This window comes from Oryzias latipes, chromosome 8 (assembly GCF_053564925.1).
Source record: "Oryzias latipes strain Hd-rR chromosome 8, Olatipes_Hd-rR_3.1".
In the NCBI taxonomy this organism is placed as follows: Eukaryota; Metazoa; Chordata; class Actinopteri; order Beloniformes; family Adrianichthyidae; genus Oryzias; species Oryzias latipes.
The window spans coordinates 9093368-9110887 of record NC_136244.1 but is presented as its reverse complement, the minus strand read 5'-3'; the positions used below and the strand labels follow the sequence as shown (position 1 = coordinate 9110887).

Sequence of the window (17520 nt, the reverse complement as noted above, 5' to 3'; positions counted from 1 at the left end):
GCATGAATCCATCCTGTATCACCCTGCGACAGACTGGCGACCTGTTCAGGGTGTCCCCTGCCTTCGCCCATAAGTTGCCGGGATAGGGTCCGACAGCCCCATGACCCCGAAAGGGAACAAACAGAAGAAAATGAATGAATGAATCCATCCTGTATCAACAGTTCAGGCTAGTGGTGATGATGTAATGGTGTGAGGAATATTTTCTTGGGAAACTTTGGGCCCCTTACTACCAATTGAGCATGAGTACAACAGCACAGCCTACCTAGTACTGTTGCTGACCATGTCCATCCCTTTACGACCAAAGTGTACCATCTTCTCATGGCTACTTCCAGCAGGATAACATGCCATGTCATGTAGCTGGAATCATCTCAGACAGGTTTCTTGAACATGACAATGAGTCATGTACTCAAATGGCCTCCACAGTCACCTGATCTTAATCAAATAAAAAACAAACACTGGCGCCATCCTTCATCCACCACAGGCAATGTAGGGTTCAGTGTCTTGCCCAAAACACTTCTACACATGGGCAGGCAAGGCGGGACTTTGCTGACTTTGAGGAAGATCAGCTGATAATAAGTAGTTGATTTTCATCCAAAGCATTTTTGAAATTTGCACATTGTCATTCATTTTTGTACTCCCGTGTTTAATGTTCATTTTTTACATTATTAATTCAAAATAAATCAAAATGAAAAAACAAGTTGTTGCATTTTATTCTAAAGTTTCCTTTTGGTTTATCCTACTGGATTTAATTTAAAAAAAAAAAAACTTGTTATCATGCTTTTCTACCAGTGCAACAGTACTCATTCACAAAAAATTTAAAAAACAAACAAAACAAAAACATTTAATCGCTGTGTCAGATGTATGAATCAGGTTGAAACTCCCACTATTAGTAGTTTAATTTTCATATTTCGTTTCTGCTAAAGCTGTGCAAAAATCCCTCAACACTCTTTGCACAAGTTGGAAGAAAATCTGCACACTGGAATAGATTCTGACAGTGGTCAAACATTGATCCACGGTAAATACAACCAGACGACATTCTGTAAGCATTGTTGGATAAAGAAGGGCAAAGTGAAGCACTCTGGGGTGACATCACACAATACCTACTTCAGTGGGGAATTTTGATCATTTAACTTTCCTGAAACAGCTGCTGTTTTCATTCCAAAAATCAGGTTGTCCCTCATCTGCTGAGAGATAAAGAAGCATCCTGACTTACAGTTCTCTGGTTGAAAAAAAACAGATCATGCCCAAAAGAAGTAGAAAAAAATCTGGTGTACTTGATCAGAAAAAATGTGTTTTTTTTTTACAAATGGAATTGGATGGCAGTTACCCTCATCCTTTTTGAGGTCTCTCCAGACAAAAGTGTGACTGAGCAGCGGATCCAAGAAGAACAAAAGTTCACAGTTTAGTTGAAGCATCAAAAAAATTATTTTTTGGCTCTGGAGGGGGAAGAATAAACTGGGAGCCTGGAGGAGAGATGAAGAGATCTACACACTATCTGACCTGCCAGCTGGGGAGTGTTGTGGTTAAAGATGGAACTCAATTTAATTTCATTTAATTTTTCTTTTCTTTATTTATTTTGGGTGGGCAAAATGACAGTCCCTCAGATAATCACTTAATAACAGTCTAACAACAAGTTATATTGAGTTCATTGGATACAATTTTATCAAAGTGCCATAAAAAGACAGACAGGCTTAGAAAAATAGCATTGTTCGTATTTTGTGTTCATTTAGTGTTATAGCATTTAATTATTTTACAAAATATTGAACATAAATTAGTTACATTTTACAGTTATAACAGTGTTTCTTATACATACATTTTTTCTTTTCTTTTTTTAAAGTCAGAACAAATGTAAACTTTAAATGCAGACTAAAAAAATACTTAACAAAACAGACAATCACCAAAAACAGTGTTATTCTCAATACTAAAGGTCTGCTGTTTCAATATTATCGTCAAAACTAAGTTGAAGATTTATCAAATCTAAAATAGGACAAAGTTGCGTGAAAAACATACAATTGTACACATATTTTTCATAAGCTTGAAAAAAATATACAGTCCATAAATATTTGGACAGAGACACATTCTTTCTAATTTTGTTTCTGTACATTACCACAGTGAATTTTAAATAAAACAACTCAGATGCCATTGAAGTGCAGACTTTAAGCTTTTATTTTATGGGTTGAACAAAAAGATTGCATAAAAATGTGAAAAACTAAAGCACTTTTTAAACACATCCCTTCATTTCATGGGCTCATGAGTAATTGGACAAAAGAAGTAACTGAAAACAAAATGGTCATCACTAATATTTGGTTGAAACCCTTGGTTGGCAATGACAGCCTGAAGTCTTGAACTCATGGACATCACTAGATGCTGGGTTTTGTCCTTCTGAATGCTCTGCCAGGCCTTTACTGCAGCAGCTTTCAGTTGCTGTTTGTTTGTGGGCCTTTCTGTCTGAAGTTTAGTCTTCAACAAGTGAAATGAATGCTCAATTGGGTTAAGATCAGGTAACAGACTTGGCCATTCAAGAATATTTCACTTCTGTGGAATAAATAAACTTCTGAGTTTCTTTGGCTGTATGTTTTGGGTCGTTGTCCATCTGTATTATGAAACGCTGCCAAATCAGTTTGGCTGCATTCACCTGGATCTATGCATACAGTATGTCTCTGAACACCTCCGAATTCATTCGGCTGCTTCTGTCCTGTGTCAAGTCATTAATAAACACTAGTGTCCCAGTGCCATTAGCAGCCATGCACGCCCAGGCCATCACACTGCGTCCACCGTGTTTTACTGATGATGTAGTGTGCTTTGGATCATGAGCTTCTCCACGCCTTCTCCATACTTTTCTCTTGCCATCATTCTGGTAGAGGTTGATTTTGGTTTCATCTGTCCAAAGAATGTTTTTCCAGAACTGTGTTGGCTTTTTTAGATGCTTCTTTTTTTTTTAGCAAAGTCCAATCTAGGCTTCTTATTCTTGAGGCTCATGGTTGGCTTGCAACTTGCAGTGTATCCTGTGATGGCTGCCTACGCTGCCACCCCATCAGAGCAGTAACCTCCTGCATCACACCCTACATATATCTGTTCACTTTATGTTTTTGCATATACTTTTAGATTTATTTTTTCAAACATAACACAAACACAGGTTTGACATAAAATATAAAAACATGTTTCATTTTACTTTACTATAATTTTTTTCATGAATTTGCTGTTATGCTTTGAGTTACCAGTGCTGAGAGAACCATTGTTGCTGCTACTGCCATCTGCTGCTGGAACCATCAAGTCAGGCCTCACACAAGAATGCATGCCAGTCAGCAGAGGCCTTATATTCATGTTAATTTACCACAGGATGGACTTCAGTTTAGTTTGTTTGCTGTATTTTATTGTAGTCTTTTTAAGTTTCCCCTAGTGTACAGGTTCTGAGGGTGAAGAGCCAACATTGCAACATCTCACTAGTATTCTCCAGGCCTTCATGGGAGAACAGGAAGCCAGAGAAATGAGACTCCAGGAGGAAGCAAAGCAGCAGGAACACAGGCTTAAAGGCCTGCAGCATCAGTTCCAGCTTTTGCAGATGGAGGTGCAGGCCCGGACGTCACCTGTTCCTGATTACACGTCATCAGCTTCTGATCCAACAGAGGAGTGTGGCTCAGATGATCAGCTGCCACAGGTCATACGTCAGCCAGCAGGGGCACAGCAAGTAACTACTCACCCTTGCTTCTCTATGGATCCCAGGTTGGAAAAACTGACAGAAAATTATGACATTGAACATTTCCTAATAACTTTTGTACGCATAGCAACAGCATGCAAGTAGGTGGAGTCAGACTGGGTTTTCCGCCTCATCCCACTGCTCACCGGTAAGGCTAGAACTGCCCATGTTAACATGGATGTTGATGATTCTATGAACTATGAAAAGGTAAAAACTGCAATCTTGCACAAATATGACATCAGTCCAGAGTCTTACCGACAGAGATTTTGTTCCCTGGAAGTGGGCCCTGACGAAAGTCCCAAGGAGCTCTATGCCCGTCTCAAGGAACTCTATGATAAATGGATTCAACCCAGAGGTAAAACAGCAAAAGAGATTGGCCAGATAATTATCATGGAACAATACTTAAGAATGATGTCTCCTGAGCTTCAGGTCTGGATAAAAGAGCATGGGCCTAAATCAGCAGCTGAAGCCGCAACTCTGGCAGAGGTGTTTGTGGCTGCTCGCAAGAAAAATGTACCGTGGAGCAAACTACAATGGAAGGGTATAAAAGACTCACGCAGGCCAACAGCCCCACAACACCACCACAGAATGGCTCCAGGAGCACCTAGAGTGCCTGTGTGTGACGGTCAGATGAGTAAACCAGGAAAATCATCCAATAAACAACCAATCTGCTATTTGTGTGGGCAGGAAGGATGTATTAAACCCCTTTGCCGAAAAAGTTCAGCTAAGCTCACTCATGTGTTTTGTTCCGTATCAGAGCCATGCTTTGGAAAGTCAAGCTAACCAGTCTATTAAAATGACCACTGTTAAAGTCAATGGGAAATGTTTGAACGCACTGATTGACACTGGCAGTACACAGACTTTAATTCATCGACAACATGAACCAATCAACCTTATTTCCACTCAAGAGACAGTTTCCATCTGCTGTGTACATGGTGATAAAAATGTTATCCTACTGCTTACCTCTATTTGGAAATCCAAGGACAGATATATCTGCTGAAAGTTGGAGTTGTTGATGAACTTCCCTTTCCAGTTGTTTTGGGTCATGACCGGCCAGTTCTTTATGACCTGATGGACGCTAGAGAAAGTGCTGTTGCGGTTACAAGAGCCGAAGCTAAAAATCCAAACAAGAATCTGCTACTTCTCTGTGCTTTACCTTTCAATGATGCCGAGGTTGAGACAAAACCCGGGAAGTCTCGCAAAACATGTAGTCAGAAAAGGCAAAAGAAATTTAACGCACTGTGCTTGATCCGTCCGTTGAAGCAACTCCAGAAGTGGGTGTTACGCCCCCTTCCGAGTCTAGGGGCACAGAGGCGACATATCATAAAAGGTAAGGGTTTTGGCTACCAAATTGAATGGAACACAAAGACCAAACAAATCCATGCAAAAGTATAACAAATTTATTTACAAATAAATAAACAACCACCAATAACTAAAAGTGAAACAAAAAGGTTTCAGGGTGAACCAAGGCCAAAATAACAAACAAAACCCCACCTAACTGAAATCTTGTTTTCCTGTACAAAGGAAAAGGGAAAACAAAGATTTCAGTTAGGTGCACCATGACATTGTGCTGAAGGAGTACGCTACAGTAAGACAAATGAGTCAGAGTACCAGAGCATCTCCTGGGTCCGCTAAAGCAGTGTTTTTCAACCAGTGGGAAATTACCCTCATTAACTGATCTAACAACATTTTTCGTCTCCAGGATCTCAGCTCTTTGTTCATCCAAACAGCCCCTGATAAAACACTGAGTAGTTAGGAACATAAAAGATCTTAAAATTACTTTTTCTTTGTGTTTATTTAATTCTATTAGAAACATTTTGATAAGAATGACTGTACCGCGATTTACCTGCAGCTATAGCAGTTTACGGAAAAGTCCCGCCCCTTTAACTGTCTCCGCCAATCATTCTTGAAGGCTTAATCACATGTCATCAGTCTGACCAATCAGAAGTGGTTAAAGTCTTCACTTCCTTGTTCTTAATTTTGCTGATAAAGTCGCTCAGTTCTAACAAAAGTACCAGCTAAAGCTCGTCTTTGGCGGTGTAGCTTTCCACAGAGTCTGGTGTCAGACCGTGGAACAAATGAACAAAACAATGAAGCTCAGAGACGCGAGTCTTTGATGTCAATGATGCATTGGGACAGCGCACAATGAGTCGTCCTTGTGAAACGCCTTGAAACCACAACAAACAGTTTCTAAATTTTCTAATTGAACTTTTATTTCATCTCTTAGAAAAAACAGCGCAACTTCCTGCTTTTTCTGCCACAATTATCACAAAAATCCACGTGAGATTGCGGGGGGGGGGCTGTGGATGCTGGTATGCCGCGGGATTTTTGTCAAGGTTTAAGTGTGCCGTGGCTCAAAAAAGGTTGAAAAACACTGCGCTAAAGGAAGAGGTGGATCACATGCAGTCTCTCGGGATTGTCAAGCCTTCGAAAAGCGAGTGGTGTCACCTGGTTGTGTTGGTACCTAGGAGGGATGGGACCATCAGATTTTGCATAGATTTTCGATTTCTAAATTCTGTGTCAAAATTTGGTTCCTATCCTACCCCCAGAATTGACACTCATTGAGTGTCTAGGAAAGGCACATTTTTTTTAACAAATTTTGACCTTTGTAAAGGTTATTGGCAGGTTCCCCTTACAGAGCGGTCCTAGGAACTGACTGCTTTTCGGACACCCTGGGGCTTCTTTCAATTTACAGTTCTTCTGTTTGGGTTGCACGGTGCCCCTGCAACTTTTCAGTGACTCATGGATCAGGTACTTGGTGGCTTAAAGGACTGTGCTTGTGCATATCTTGATGATATTGTTGTTTACAGTGCCACCTGGGAGCAAGATCTGAGACATCTGAAGAATGTTCTGGAGTGCCTGCATGCTGCGGGGTTAACTATCAATCCAACAAAGTGTGCTTTTGCCCGGAATGAAACAGAGTACCTTGGTTACACTATTGGAGGTGGGTTGACCAAACCGCAAGCCAACAAAGTCCAGGCGATTGAATCCTGTCCTTTACCACAGACAAGAAAGCAGCTAAGGTCCTTTCTTGGATTAGCTGCATTTTATCACAAGTTTATTCCAAGCTTTTCAGCCCGCGCAGCTCCGTTGCTGAGTTCACCAGTGCTTTCTTTCTTTCTCAGGATGTACCACACTGTTGATTTTGCCACTCCTGATACTGTAGCAATTTATGACATGGTTTTTTTTCTGTTTTCTCAGCTTAATGATGGCTCATTTCACCTGCATTGAGAGCTCCTTTGACCACATGTTGTCTGTTCACAGCATAATCTAAAATGCAAGCACGAGTCCTCCAATCAACTCCAGGCCTTTTATCTGCTTCACTCATAATGACATGACAAGGGAATTGCCCACACCTGCCCATGCAATAGCATGGAAGTCAATTACTTACGAGCCCATGAAATGAAGGTATTGTTTTAAAAATGCTTTAGTTTTTCACATTTTTATGTTAAGTCTGCACTTCAATGGCAGCCTGATTTCATTTAGATAAGTACATGTTTAGGAGAACAAACAAAATAATTTTCATAAGAAGTAAATGTTACATTTAGAATACTGTGTTATTTTGGCCCAACCTCTTTTTTACCACTGATCACAAATTAAGTCAATCTACAAACTGGATTTCCTTAAAAGATAATTCTGGCTACATCAGATGGATGGGTTTTTAATCAAAAAAGGACTCCATTCTTTTTGTCCAGGCTTTTATTTGAAAGCAACAATAATTATGCCATCTAAACACAAAGCAAATAGTCACATGATTCACAAACACAAAAGCTACTGAGGAGGTTTGCGGTCCGGAGTTGTTTTTTTTCCTTCATAGCAGCTGCATCCCTGAATCCTTCAGCTCATTCAGTCGCAGGAGCCATCTTTCCAGCCATCCTTCCATCGCTCATCCACGCGCGAGCAGTCAAACTCTGGCTTTCCCAGACGTGCGTTCACGTCGTTGTGAAGATGACAGAGCCACTGGGAGAGTGTGCTGCGGTTGCTGGTCTCCGGCTGATTGGTTTTCAATCTGCAGAGAAGATATTGTAAATTTATTGAGTATTCAACTAAAAATAATTGGGATAAACATTTAAGGTATCTACCTATTTCTGAGGTCTTCTGCACAATCTTCACAGGGATAAAAATGGGAGAAGAGGTTGATGAACTGTTTCATTTCCTGCTGTTGAGTCGATGATGGTTGATCAGGGTAATATGCCGCCATCGTGTGCAACAAGGACCAAGAGTTTCGCCCCAACTCTTCCCTGTCCAGGGGACACTGTGGGTCTTGGTGCTCCACTTCTGCAGCCTGGCTTTCCTGCAGGACACAGATACATACAGGATTCGCCTAAAGTATTACACAGTAACACCATTTTGAAAACAACGAACAACTGGGTCAGCCCAATGGACTATTTGTTTTATCAATAAAGTTTTAGCAATTTTGACTCACATGATGTAAAGCCACGGACTGCTGTTTCTGCTGCTTCATCCACGATTTAAAGTCCGTACAGGTTCTACATGGCTTCTTTTTCCCATCCCGGCTCTGCTCCTGCTCTTTAAGGTTGGGAACTGAAGGTTGACGGCTGTCAGGTGGCGCAGCCATCTTCGCTCCGTGAATAATTACCTAACTTCCAATCCTCACCGGACCGCTGTTTTTATACTTATCTGGAATATATAGTTGCCAGAATTTTGAATTAGGTCAACACAAAGACTAATTGTAATTTGGTGACATTTCTGTCATTGAACAGACGGTGTCGACTAAGGTAGCTACGTAGGTGTGAAAGTTTCGCAAGATCTTTTGTTTCTTCCGGACTTTTTAGAGCGCAGGACCGTTTTCCGGTCGGCCGGTTTTACTTGCGTGCAGCAGTCTCTCCTCTGTTAGTACCTTTTTTCCCCTTATCGTTTATAGGTTAATATTTACCACTGTTTGTGCCTTTTAAAAATGCTCATACAAGCCTTCAAATGTCTGTAGATTTTGTCATATAATTTTTTTCAACTTCTGTTTATTTTAGTTTGGTTTGCTAACACAGCTAACCAGAAGTGGCGACACGTTTTTGTTGTCATTTATTTCTTCTGTTTTGACAGAGAAACCGCAGCCGACCTGAACAACAACATGGGTATTCTGGAAAAAATTGCAGAAATCGAGAAAGAAATTTCTCGGACACAGAAAAACAAAGGTAAAAAAAGAGTTGTCACGTAGCTACATTAGAAAACTGAGCCAGCTGCGCATTTTTGAGGCTCTTTCTGGGGTGTACTGGCAAGTTGCTACAACAATCTGCTGCTTTTGAGGAACTTCAATGCTCAGTCTTGAAAACTAGAGAGAAATAAGTTTGGTTTTAGAAGCAAAAAATACTTGTAGTTATAATCTTACACTATATGTGTTACATTTAAATATCAATGTCACACAATAAAGGAATAATCTTCATATAAAATGAGTAAACAAACTGCCTTTAAAGAAAAAAAAATTCCAAGTGCTATTAATGACTAGAAAAGGGATTGTTACATTATTACTCACCTTTTTAGTCTCATGTAAGTTATAAATATGATAAAATGGGTATGTATTTACTAAAGTTACTCAGTTTGCCATTGACGTGTATACATATGTCTAGTAGGGGTGTATATTATATTAGCAAGAGTCTGGCGTTACGATGCACAATACACCTCTCCCAATACAAAATACATCACAATATAATTTACGTCTCCCTTGTTCTCGTCTGGAGCCCACTTACAAGGCACCACAATCCGCGTTTTTATACGGTACTGGCAGCAATGTGTCACAGAGTTTCGACTCGGTACCCATCCCAAGCAAAGACTAAGTAGTACATGTCTCATAACAACAAAAACTGCAAGGCTGACTGAGAATTCAGCATTTAACACAAGCTGCTTCTTGTTGTTTTCGTGCGGTGTAGAAGAGCTGCTCAAAGAGAAAACCCACTCATACACGGGGAGATTATGCAAACTCCGTACAGAAAGGTACGAGCTGGGATTCAAACGCGGGCCTTTCACTGATTCGAGAGTGCCAACCACTGCACCACCGTGTAGTCACCTCAGCCATTAATTCACAAATTGAACTGATATAAATTAAATCTGTTTTAATTTAGTAACACTTACTTTTACAAATTAATATTATTTTATTTTCCTTCAGCCAAAGAGCCAGTATGGAGGGGAAAAATGTGATTGCAGAGCCCTGTCCCAACAGATCAAATGAGAGATTTACTTAAATTATATCATAATCTACTATTCTAACTTCAGGCCTATGACATTTTATTTCAGGCAAATATTTACAAGTTACAGTGGGGCAAAAAAAGTATTCAATCAGTCAATAATTGTGCAGGTTCTCCCACTTAAAAAGATGAGAGGCCTTTCCTCATTTTGTCTCTCATTGTTAAGGTAAACCTATGATGAAAATTACAGGCCACTGTCATCTCTTTTAGTGAGAAGTTGCACAATTGGTGGCTGAGTGAATACTTTTTTTTACCCCACTTTACGTTATCAAGCATTTGTTTTAGTATAATTCTGAAAAATTTACAAAAAAAACACAACTTTTTAAAATCCTGGTATGTGTTCAATCAACCTGCTTAATTATGGTTTATGTACATTTGATATTTAATGCAAAGTGAAATGTAAAAAAACATTGTAAAATATTTACCTAGTATGAATGTATCTGGCATTATGATGAAAAAATTGAATTTTATTTAGTATTTGGTGTTTTTGAAGTAAGTTTCAACTTTCTTATGTTCGAATTGTTGCGATCTAGAGGGTCAAACTCTTGCTGGTTTTTCAGAAATCTCTGACCTATCTGGTGCTAATGACCTGAAGCAGGTATATTTTGCCAATAAAAAGCTTAAAAGGTGGGGATAGTTCACATTGATAGAGCACATGTGTTTTGGGAGTGTGGAAACATGTGTTCCAGTTTCAATAACTAAAGAACCTTCTTTTTAAAGCAGAGATGTTCTTTTGGAAAAACAATTTTTCACATTATGGACACGACTCAGTTGACAAATAGGAGCTGTCCTCGCCATACAGTATAGCATGACCTCACAAATAATCTGTTTTTTGACCTTTTGAAGTAAATGTAGTTGATGCTTGTCAGTGAAACAGCAGCCAGGGTTTTAGATCACCCCTGATTATAATAAACAAGACTCATTTTCATTACTTTTCGAATCCATCAGAATTGGTCGTCCATGGTGTGAAAATGTTCAATCACAAATCTCAAAATTACACTAACAGTTTTCCACAAACTGAATTCATTTCTCCCCCCTCTAGCGACCGAGTACCATCTAGGTTTGCTGAAGGCCAAACTAGCTAAATACAGAGCTCAGCTTCTGGAACCCTCCAAGTCAGCGGGGGTCAAAGGCGAGGGCTTTGATGTGATGAAATCAGGAGATGCCCGAGTTGCTCTTATCGGTTTCCCTTCTGTCGGTAAGGTGAGTCAATGTTCCATTTGCAAACTCCAAAGAAGGTGAGTTTTTTTTCTTTTTAAAAGCAGCAGGATTTCAAACGTGTTGTTTGCTTTTTTCCCCCTAATAGAAATTAAAACAATAGCTGTGTTTCCATTACACATATGTGCAAAACCTTATTTAAATTTTAGAATTATTGAAATAACACAATTTTGCAATTACACCGTTTCCATTAAATCATAATTATGCAGATTAACACAAACCAACTCACAATAAGTCATTAAAAAACACTGCGACAGATGTGAACAATACTTTGATTTACAGCAGATACATTCAAATTTCTGACTAGCGTGCGTCATATTCAGGCCATGGAGCTCCTTACACGTGGGAGCGGATATGTATGAAGCGATGTTGGAAAATCATGGTTGGGGATTTTACAGAGGAGCTGTAGATCTAACAATTCCGCATGAAACGCTCAACTTTTGATGACGTGGTGCTGTGGGACCTCTGGCCGCTGTGCAGTGCCCAAGGCAGCCAGTTCCTACCAAGAAGTGCATTGCCTCCCAGTTGTTGGTCATGTGACTCATTTAATTTGAAAGTGTTTCCATTGCAGTTTTGCAAAAGGAGTCATTTTTGATACTTCTCAAAAACCACCTTCTACAAGCCCAAAAAACTTTTTTTGATAAGTGCAAGTTTTTTTGAAATTGTCGTGTTTCCCTTAGGCGAATTTATTATCGCAAATCCAACTCTGTACGTTTCAAATTTTCCTCACTAGTCTTTCCACTTTTGTCACAGACCACCTGTTTGGGAAAACAAGCTTTTAATTTTCATCATCCACATTATATCCTAAAAAAGTCTTGCATGAACAACCTGTAGGTTGCTGTAAAGTCGTTTTTGCTTCCATACATCATGGGAACAATCCCAGATTGAATGTACATTTTTAATCTCACCGCAGTTGTAAACCACTACTCCAAACATGATCGTGCAGAATAGAGAAACAAAAGATCTTACATAAATTGTTCTGTTCTAATGTTGCTCGGACAGGGAGATGTTCTGAGTTTTGGAAACTCTTTGTTTTATTGAACTTGTTGCTTTTCTGATGAGGCCTCGTCCTTATGAAACACCTGCTTTGATTGAGTTCTGTGTTGTGGCCCTGCAGTCCACCTTCCTCAGTCTGATGACTTCAACAGCCAGTGAAGCGGCATCCTACGAGTTCACCACCCTCACCTGCATCCCCGGGGTCATAGAGGCACGTCGCTTCCCAGCCCTTTCATTTAGATTTTTCTGGACTCATTTGTCTTTTACACTAAACTTTTCTCACTTTTCAGTACAAAGGGGCCAACATCCAACTGTTGGATCTCCCCGGAATCATTGAAGGAGCTGCTCAAGGTAGGATTTGATGAAATAGTTCTAATTTCGTATGAACAAAAACCCCACTTGTGAGGATTTTAGGAATTTACTAAATATGTTTAAAGTGGAATTTTGTTTTCAGTTAAGAACAAACTACAAACATTTTTAGAGTACACGCAGAAATTTAAGTGACAATGTGAAGCGGTGGGGTTGTGGGAATTGTAGTTTTTGTTGGATTTAAAAGAAAGAAATTGACCGAAAAATATCATTGTTCTGTAGTTTATTAAACTTTTCATAGCTTTTGTAACCAATTGGTTCTGAAGTATTGACTGTAAATACGATGGACAGACTGACCACCTCCTCCCTCGCGTTTCAAATAGGAAGTACCCCACTGGATCGAGGAAGCCAAAATCCTATCTATTGAGAAATAAACAGTTATAACTGTCATTCTATTTGTCAGAAAAACCATTCTTCATTTTGCTGCTACACCCGGCAGCAGTCCTCTAAATATGGTCTATGCCAGGGAGTCAATCTGATCCGTCTTTCAGAGTTCCGCTCCAGGTTTTTCTTGCTCCTAAAAAGTAGAGGTCAGACGCTTGGGTCTGCCTGTCTTTCAGCTGCTGAAAACTCGCTCTAAGTTAGGCATGTCCAAAGTCCGGCCCGCGAGCTCATGTCATGAACTCAAGTTTCTGCAGCCCCCCCATACTTTCTAAGAACTGCTTGTACGATTGCTTGATTATGAAAACGAGGGCTGCTGCTTCCAGGACTTGTGGAAATTGGCATTTTTTGATTGAAACACGAAACAACTGTGTCTGCCTAATCTGCCAAAAGAACATGGCTGTTTGTAAGTGAATTTGATTTATATAGCACCTTTCACGGAAGAGAAGCCACAAATTTACAGTGGGCATTTAATAGTGAGCAAAACATTTCATATGAACTCAGATTTGTTGTTGATCGATTATTTTTTTCCAGACAGACTTTTTTGTAATTTTATTTCTAGTCTTGAAATATGAAATTCCGGCCTTTTGGTTCAAATGTATTTAAATGTGTTTGTGTTCCATGGGAAAAAATGGAAATGCACTGCAATAAAAAATTTCTTTAACTGTTCATTTGCATTCAATCTTATAAAAATAGTTCAAGACAGTTTTACCTCACTAAATCTGGCCCCCTTTGCATAAACCTTGGACCTCTGTGCTCTCTGGTTGGAAGTAATCTTTGCTGATGATCACCGCTAAAGTGTTTGGCCCTTCATGATGTAGAGAATCCCTTTCTCTTGTCACAGTCTTTTATTTTACAGCCCGTTGCTTGTTGGTTTGGTGAGCTGTGTCATATATTTTTTTAGGAAAGGGTAGAGGTCGGCAGGTCATCGCTGTTGCCAGAACAGCGGATGTTGTCATCATGATGCTGGACGCCACCAAAGGAGATGTTCAAAGGTTGGTGGGAGTGTAGAAGTTGGACATGCTTTCTGTAGGTGGGTGGGGGCAGTAGAACTAAAATAAACATTTTATTCTTTTTCTATTTTATTTAAGAGAACTTTTAGAAAAAGAGCTGGAGTCTGTGGGGATCCGACTCAACAGAAGGAAACCAAACATTTATTTCAAGGTTTGTTTCCGTTGCAGATCAAATGAAAGTCATTGCTCATTTATATACAATACTTGAATTCTTTTTTACATTTTAGACCATATTTCCAAGTATTAAATTCCATACCATTTTAATCAGAGTGGGTCTTTAAATAGAAGTATTTTTCATCATTATTTGTTGAAGTGATGTTTTTCTCTCCTTGCAGCCCAAGAAAGGTGGTGGTCTGTCCTACAACTCCACAGTCCCTCTGACTCAATGCTCAGAGAAGCTTGTTCAGCTCATTCTTCATGAATACAGTATCCTTCTTTTTGGCTGTAAAGCCCCGTTTCACCACGATGCACGCCTCACTTCTCAGGGTTGTGGACTCAATGTCTTCACAACAGTCCAACTCTTTTAAGATTAATCTTTAACATGCCACCCAGAAATCTTTAACGCAGAGGTGCTGTTCAGGGAGGACTGCTCGCCCGACGATTTCATCGACGTCATCGTGGGGAACAGAGTTTATATGCCTTGTCTCTATGTATGTTAACAGTTATATTAAAAAAGTATTTTTTAATCAAATTTTTACATGTCAGGTCATTAAAGACACCGAAGGAATTGATAAACTAAAACATTTGTAGAAAACTTAGGTGATATCCAAAAATCTTTGTGATTTTATTCAGTGTAAGTAATTGATACCCAGTATGGCTAAAAGGCAGGATTGTTTTTCCCAGAAGATGAGTCAGAGTCAAGATTAGAACCTATGATGTTATGACAATATCATTAGAATATTATTTTCTTTATTCTCCATAACCTGCAACCTAAACATTAAAAATGAGCTTTTTTCAAGTCTCTTCATGTTAATCATCATCATATTTATTTATAAAGTGCTTTAACATAATTAAAAGTTGAACAAATCGCTGTACAGGAAAAGCTAAACATAATCAAAACAAAAAAAAAATCAGATTTAAAATATAGTTGAATAAAAACCTAATAACAGAAAATGTTTGACAGATGGCCCTTATACCTGTTTTGCCTTCAGGTGTACAATAAGGTGGACCAAATCTCCATTGAGGAGGTGGACCGCCTGGCACGCCAGCCTAACAGTGTTGTCATCAGGTCAGCAGTCCTGGATGGAAGCAGTCACCATCCTCCTTTTTTGTTTAAAATAAATGTCTTTTTCCACTTTTATTATCCAGCTGTGGCATGAAGTTAAATCTGGACTACCTCTTGGAGATGTTGTGGGAATACCTGGCACTTATTTGCATTTATACAAAGAAAAGAGGAGGTATTTTATTTATTTTTTTCCAATTTGTTTAGTTTGCTGTCATGTTGAATGGGATGTGTGCATTTAACTACATTCCCTTGTACTTCAGAGCGTCCAGACTTCAATGATGCCATCATCATGAGAAGAGGAGCAACAGTTGAACATGTAGTAAGTTAAAAATTGAAAAAAAACCTCCAGAATCTTTCCAACGGTGCTGTACAGAAACATGTTTGTATGTTTTCTCCAACTATAGTGCCACAGTATCCACAGAACCTTAGCAAGCCAGTTCAAATACGCCCTTGTGTGGGTAAGTAAGCCAATATTATTGTAAACTTATTATAGTCAGTCACTCCAGAATTTTGTGATGTTGCGATTTTATCAAGTTAACTCAAATTTAAGAAATTCCTGCACATTTTTTTTCAACACTGCAACTTTAGCCTAAAGTTCTTGTTTTGAGCTGCGTTACACTGCAGAATTAGCAATGAGGCAAAAGACTTTATAGTATCCTCCCTGTATTCGTGAGTGTCTCTGGTCCCTAACAACCGCAGAATCTGCTAGTATGGAGAACCACCCGACTAACTCCCGCAGCCGAAGAATGTCCATCACCGATCCTTTTGAAACATTTCTGATACTTTGTAAATATTGATTGAAGAACGTTGAAATATTGCTCAACATAAAGTTTTTTTTTTTATTCAGAGCATTTGACTGTTCTGTAGCGTGCTTTATAATGCACGTTTGGAGAGTCACTCTGTCACTCTGTGCCTTAGAACCAGGAGCCCGTGCTTCATCAGTTAGGTGCGAGAGGTCCTGCTGCACGATTTGAGCGTCGGGCACGACACGTCAGTCCGGCAGCAGCGTGTTTTGAGTGTTGCTTCTTCCAGAAGAGGCCGGTTTCATCATTCATTTATCTGGATGATAATTATTCTCTGCGATGATCTTCCTCAGCGTATCAGTCCGGCCACTTCTGAGTCAGCTGATGCCGTTTCTCCATGCAGGGGCACAAACTTTTGTTATAGCGATTCAGGGACCAGTGGAAATAGCAGATTTTGAAATTGCAGAGTGGCAGGAGTTCATTAAAAGTCACCTCTAAGTTGTGGACGACACTGTTGGCACGGACCCCACCCCCCTTCCCATCAACTATGACTTAGAGTTTTCTACATTCTCTCCCACTACTTTAGAGACCCTCACATCCCCAACTTATCTTTAGTGGTGAAACAAAAATGGCGAGCAATATTGGAGCGATCCAGTTCAGATGAGGAAAACAAAGACATACATGGATCCAGTTGTCTACTATGGATGCATCAGAATGGAGCAGAACAGCAGCTTGAGGCCGCCCAGTGTATTCGCTATGTAGCCAAAACAATCTATTTCAACACAATTTTTTTATCTGCTCCCGATTCACAACAATTTGAAAAAATAATTAGAAATGCAATTCTAAGCTCAATTTTCTTTATACATGTCCTCAAATCATCAAAAAATATCAAAAGAACAAGTAAAAATAAACACCAAAAACCATTTTCATTAGAGTGCTTCTTTCAGTGTGTTCTTAATCTTTTTCAATTGTACTGCCAAAGTGATTACCTACTACATCTATTTCTAAAAATATTTGTCCTCAAATCTTAGCTACATCAGGGTGGTTTATTCAATTTGTGAAGCTGAAATTACTGTTACTCAGTAGGTATTTGGTTGGTCACATCTGTCTGGTTACCAACAAAGCTCTTCAACTCTTTGAAACTGCATTTTCAGGGAACCAGTACTAAGTACAGTCCACAGAGGGTGGGGCTAACACACATCATGGAGCATGAGGACGTCATCCAGATCGTCAAGAAGTAAAAGAAAAAGCAAGACAGGACTGAAAAATCCACGGAGGAGGGGAGAAAAATGATCTGTACAGTAGAAATGCATGAAAGGAAAATAGTCGACATCCTTATTTTGTTTATAAAGTCTTAACAGAAACGGTGAACTACAGATGCATTTTATGTTTAAAGATACCGAAGGCTGAGGAAATGAGAAAATAAAAATCATAAAACATAAAAGTTGTTGATTTTATGTGTTTTTTTGTAGTCTAATGTGAAATACATGTGTACGCATGATGTTTTTTATTTTATTTAAAAGACACTGAAAAGGAAATATGCAGAAATTGAAGCCTTCTGCAGACTGTAGACCAGTAATGTCCAAAGTCTGGGCTGCAGGCTGCATTTGGCCCGAGTAATAATTTTCACTGGACCATGAGCTCATGTCATAAACTAATAATCTGCGGCCCCCAGGAC

At 39.4% G+C, this 17520-nt stretch overlaps 2 protein-coding genes and 1 long non-coding RNA gene across 4 annotated transcripts; 2 read left to right on the top strand and 1 right to left on the bottom strand.

Moving 5' to 3' along the window:
- Positions 1–3531: 3531 nt before the first annotated feature.
- LOC144994132 (uncharacterized) lies at positions 3532–5970 on the top strand. The gene is made up of 3 exons (XR_013657556.1): positions 3532–3845; positions 3940–4052; positions 4127–5970. It is a non-coding gene; the product is annotated as an uncharacterized LOC144994132 (long non-coding RNA).
- Positions 5971–7378: 1408 nt separating this feature from the next.
- Positions 7379–8276, bottom strand: gfer (growth factor, augmenter of liver regeneration (ERV1 homolog, S. cerevisiae)). Its single transcript, XM_004071759.4, has 3 exons — positions 8124–8276; positions 7780–7991; positions 7379–7706 (listed from the first exon to the last, which is right to left on the bottom strand). Exons 1-3 carry the CDS (start codon positions 8274–8276, stop codon positions 7544–7546), a joined length of 528 nt encoding a protein of 175 aa, XP_004071807.1. The 3' UTR covers positions 7379–7543.
- On the top strand, positions 8099–17286 carry drg2 (developmentally regulated GTP binding protein 2). 2 transcript variants are annotated; one of them, XM_020705423.2, is made up of 14 exons: positions 8099–8234; positions 8759–8850; positions 10940–11100; positions 12233–12322; positions 12402–12462; positions 13766–13856; positions 13953–14025; positions 14210–14300; positions 14427–14524; positions 15026–15102; positions 15183–15271; positions 15360–15418; positions 15504–15557; positions 16997–17286. In XM_020705423.2, exons 2-14 carry the CDS (start codon positions 8787–8789, stop codon positions 17081–17083), a joined length of 1095 nt encoding a protein of 364 aa, XP_020561082.1. In that variant the 5' UTR covers positions 8099–8234; positions 8759–8786; the 3' UTR covers positions 17084–17286. The 2 variants fall into 2 exon arrangements, with proteins under 2 accessions (XP_020561082.1, XP_004071808.1); XM_004071760.5 differs by lacking the exon at positions 8099–8234 and adding an exon at positions 8411–8550.
- The last annotated feature ends 234 nt before the right edge of the window (positions 17287–17520 follow it).

What these genes read in the sequence shown, in the direction of transcription:
- gfer (XM_004071759.4), bottom strand. Translation starts at nt 8,276, where the DNA reads ATGGCTGCGCCACCTGACAGCCGTCAACCTTCAGTTCCCAACCTTAAA. An exon ending in AGTCCGTGGCTTTACATCAT is followed by an intron (nt 7,992 to 8,123) that starts GTGAGTCAAAAT and finishes TGTGTCCTGCAG; the next exon opens with GAAAGCCAGGCTGCAGAAGT. An exon ending in GCAGAAGACCTCAGAAATAG is followed by an intron (nt 7,707 to 7,779) that starts GTAGATACCTTA and finishes TCTTCTCTGCAG; the next exon opens with ATTGAAAACCAATCAGCCGG.
- drg2 (XM_020705423.2), top strand. Translation starts at nt 8,787, where the DNA reads ATGGGTATTCTGGAAAAAATTGCAGAAATCGAGAAAGAAATTTCTCGG. An exon ending in CATTGAAGGAGCTGCTCAAG is followed by an intron (nt 12,463 to 13,765) that starts GTAGGATTTGAT and finishes ATATTTTTTTAG; the next exon opens with GAAAGGGTAGAGGTCGGCAG. An exon ending in TTATACAAAGAAAAGAGGAG is followed by an intron (nt 15,272 to 15,359) that starts GTATTTTATTTA and finishes CTTGTACTTCAG; the next exon opens with AGCGTCCAGACTTCAATGAT.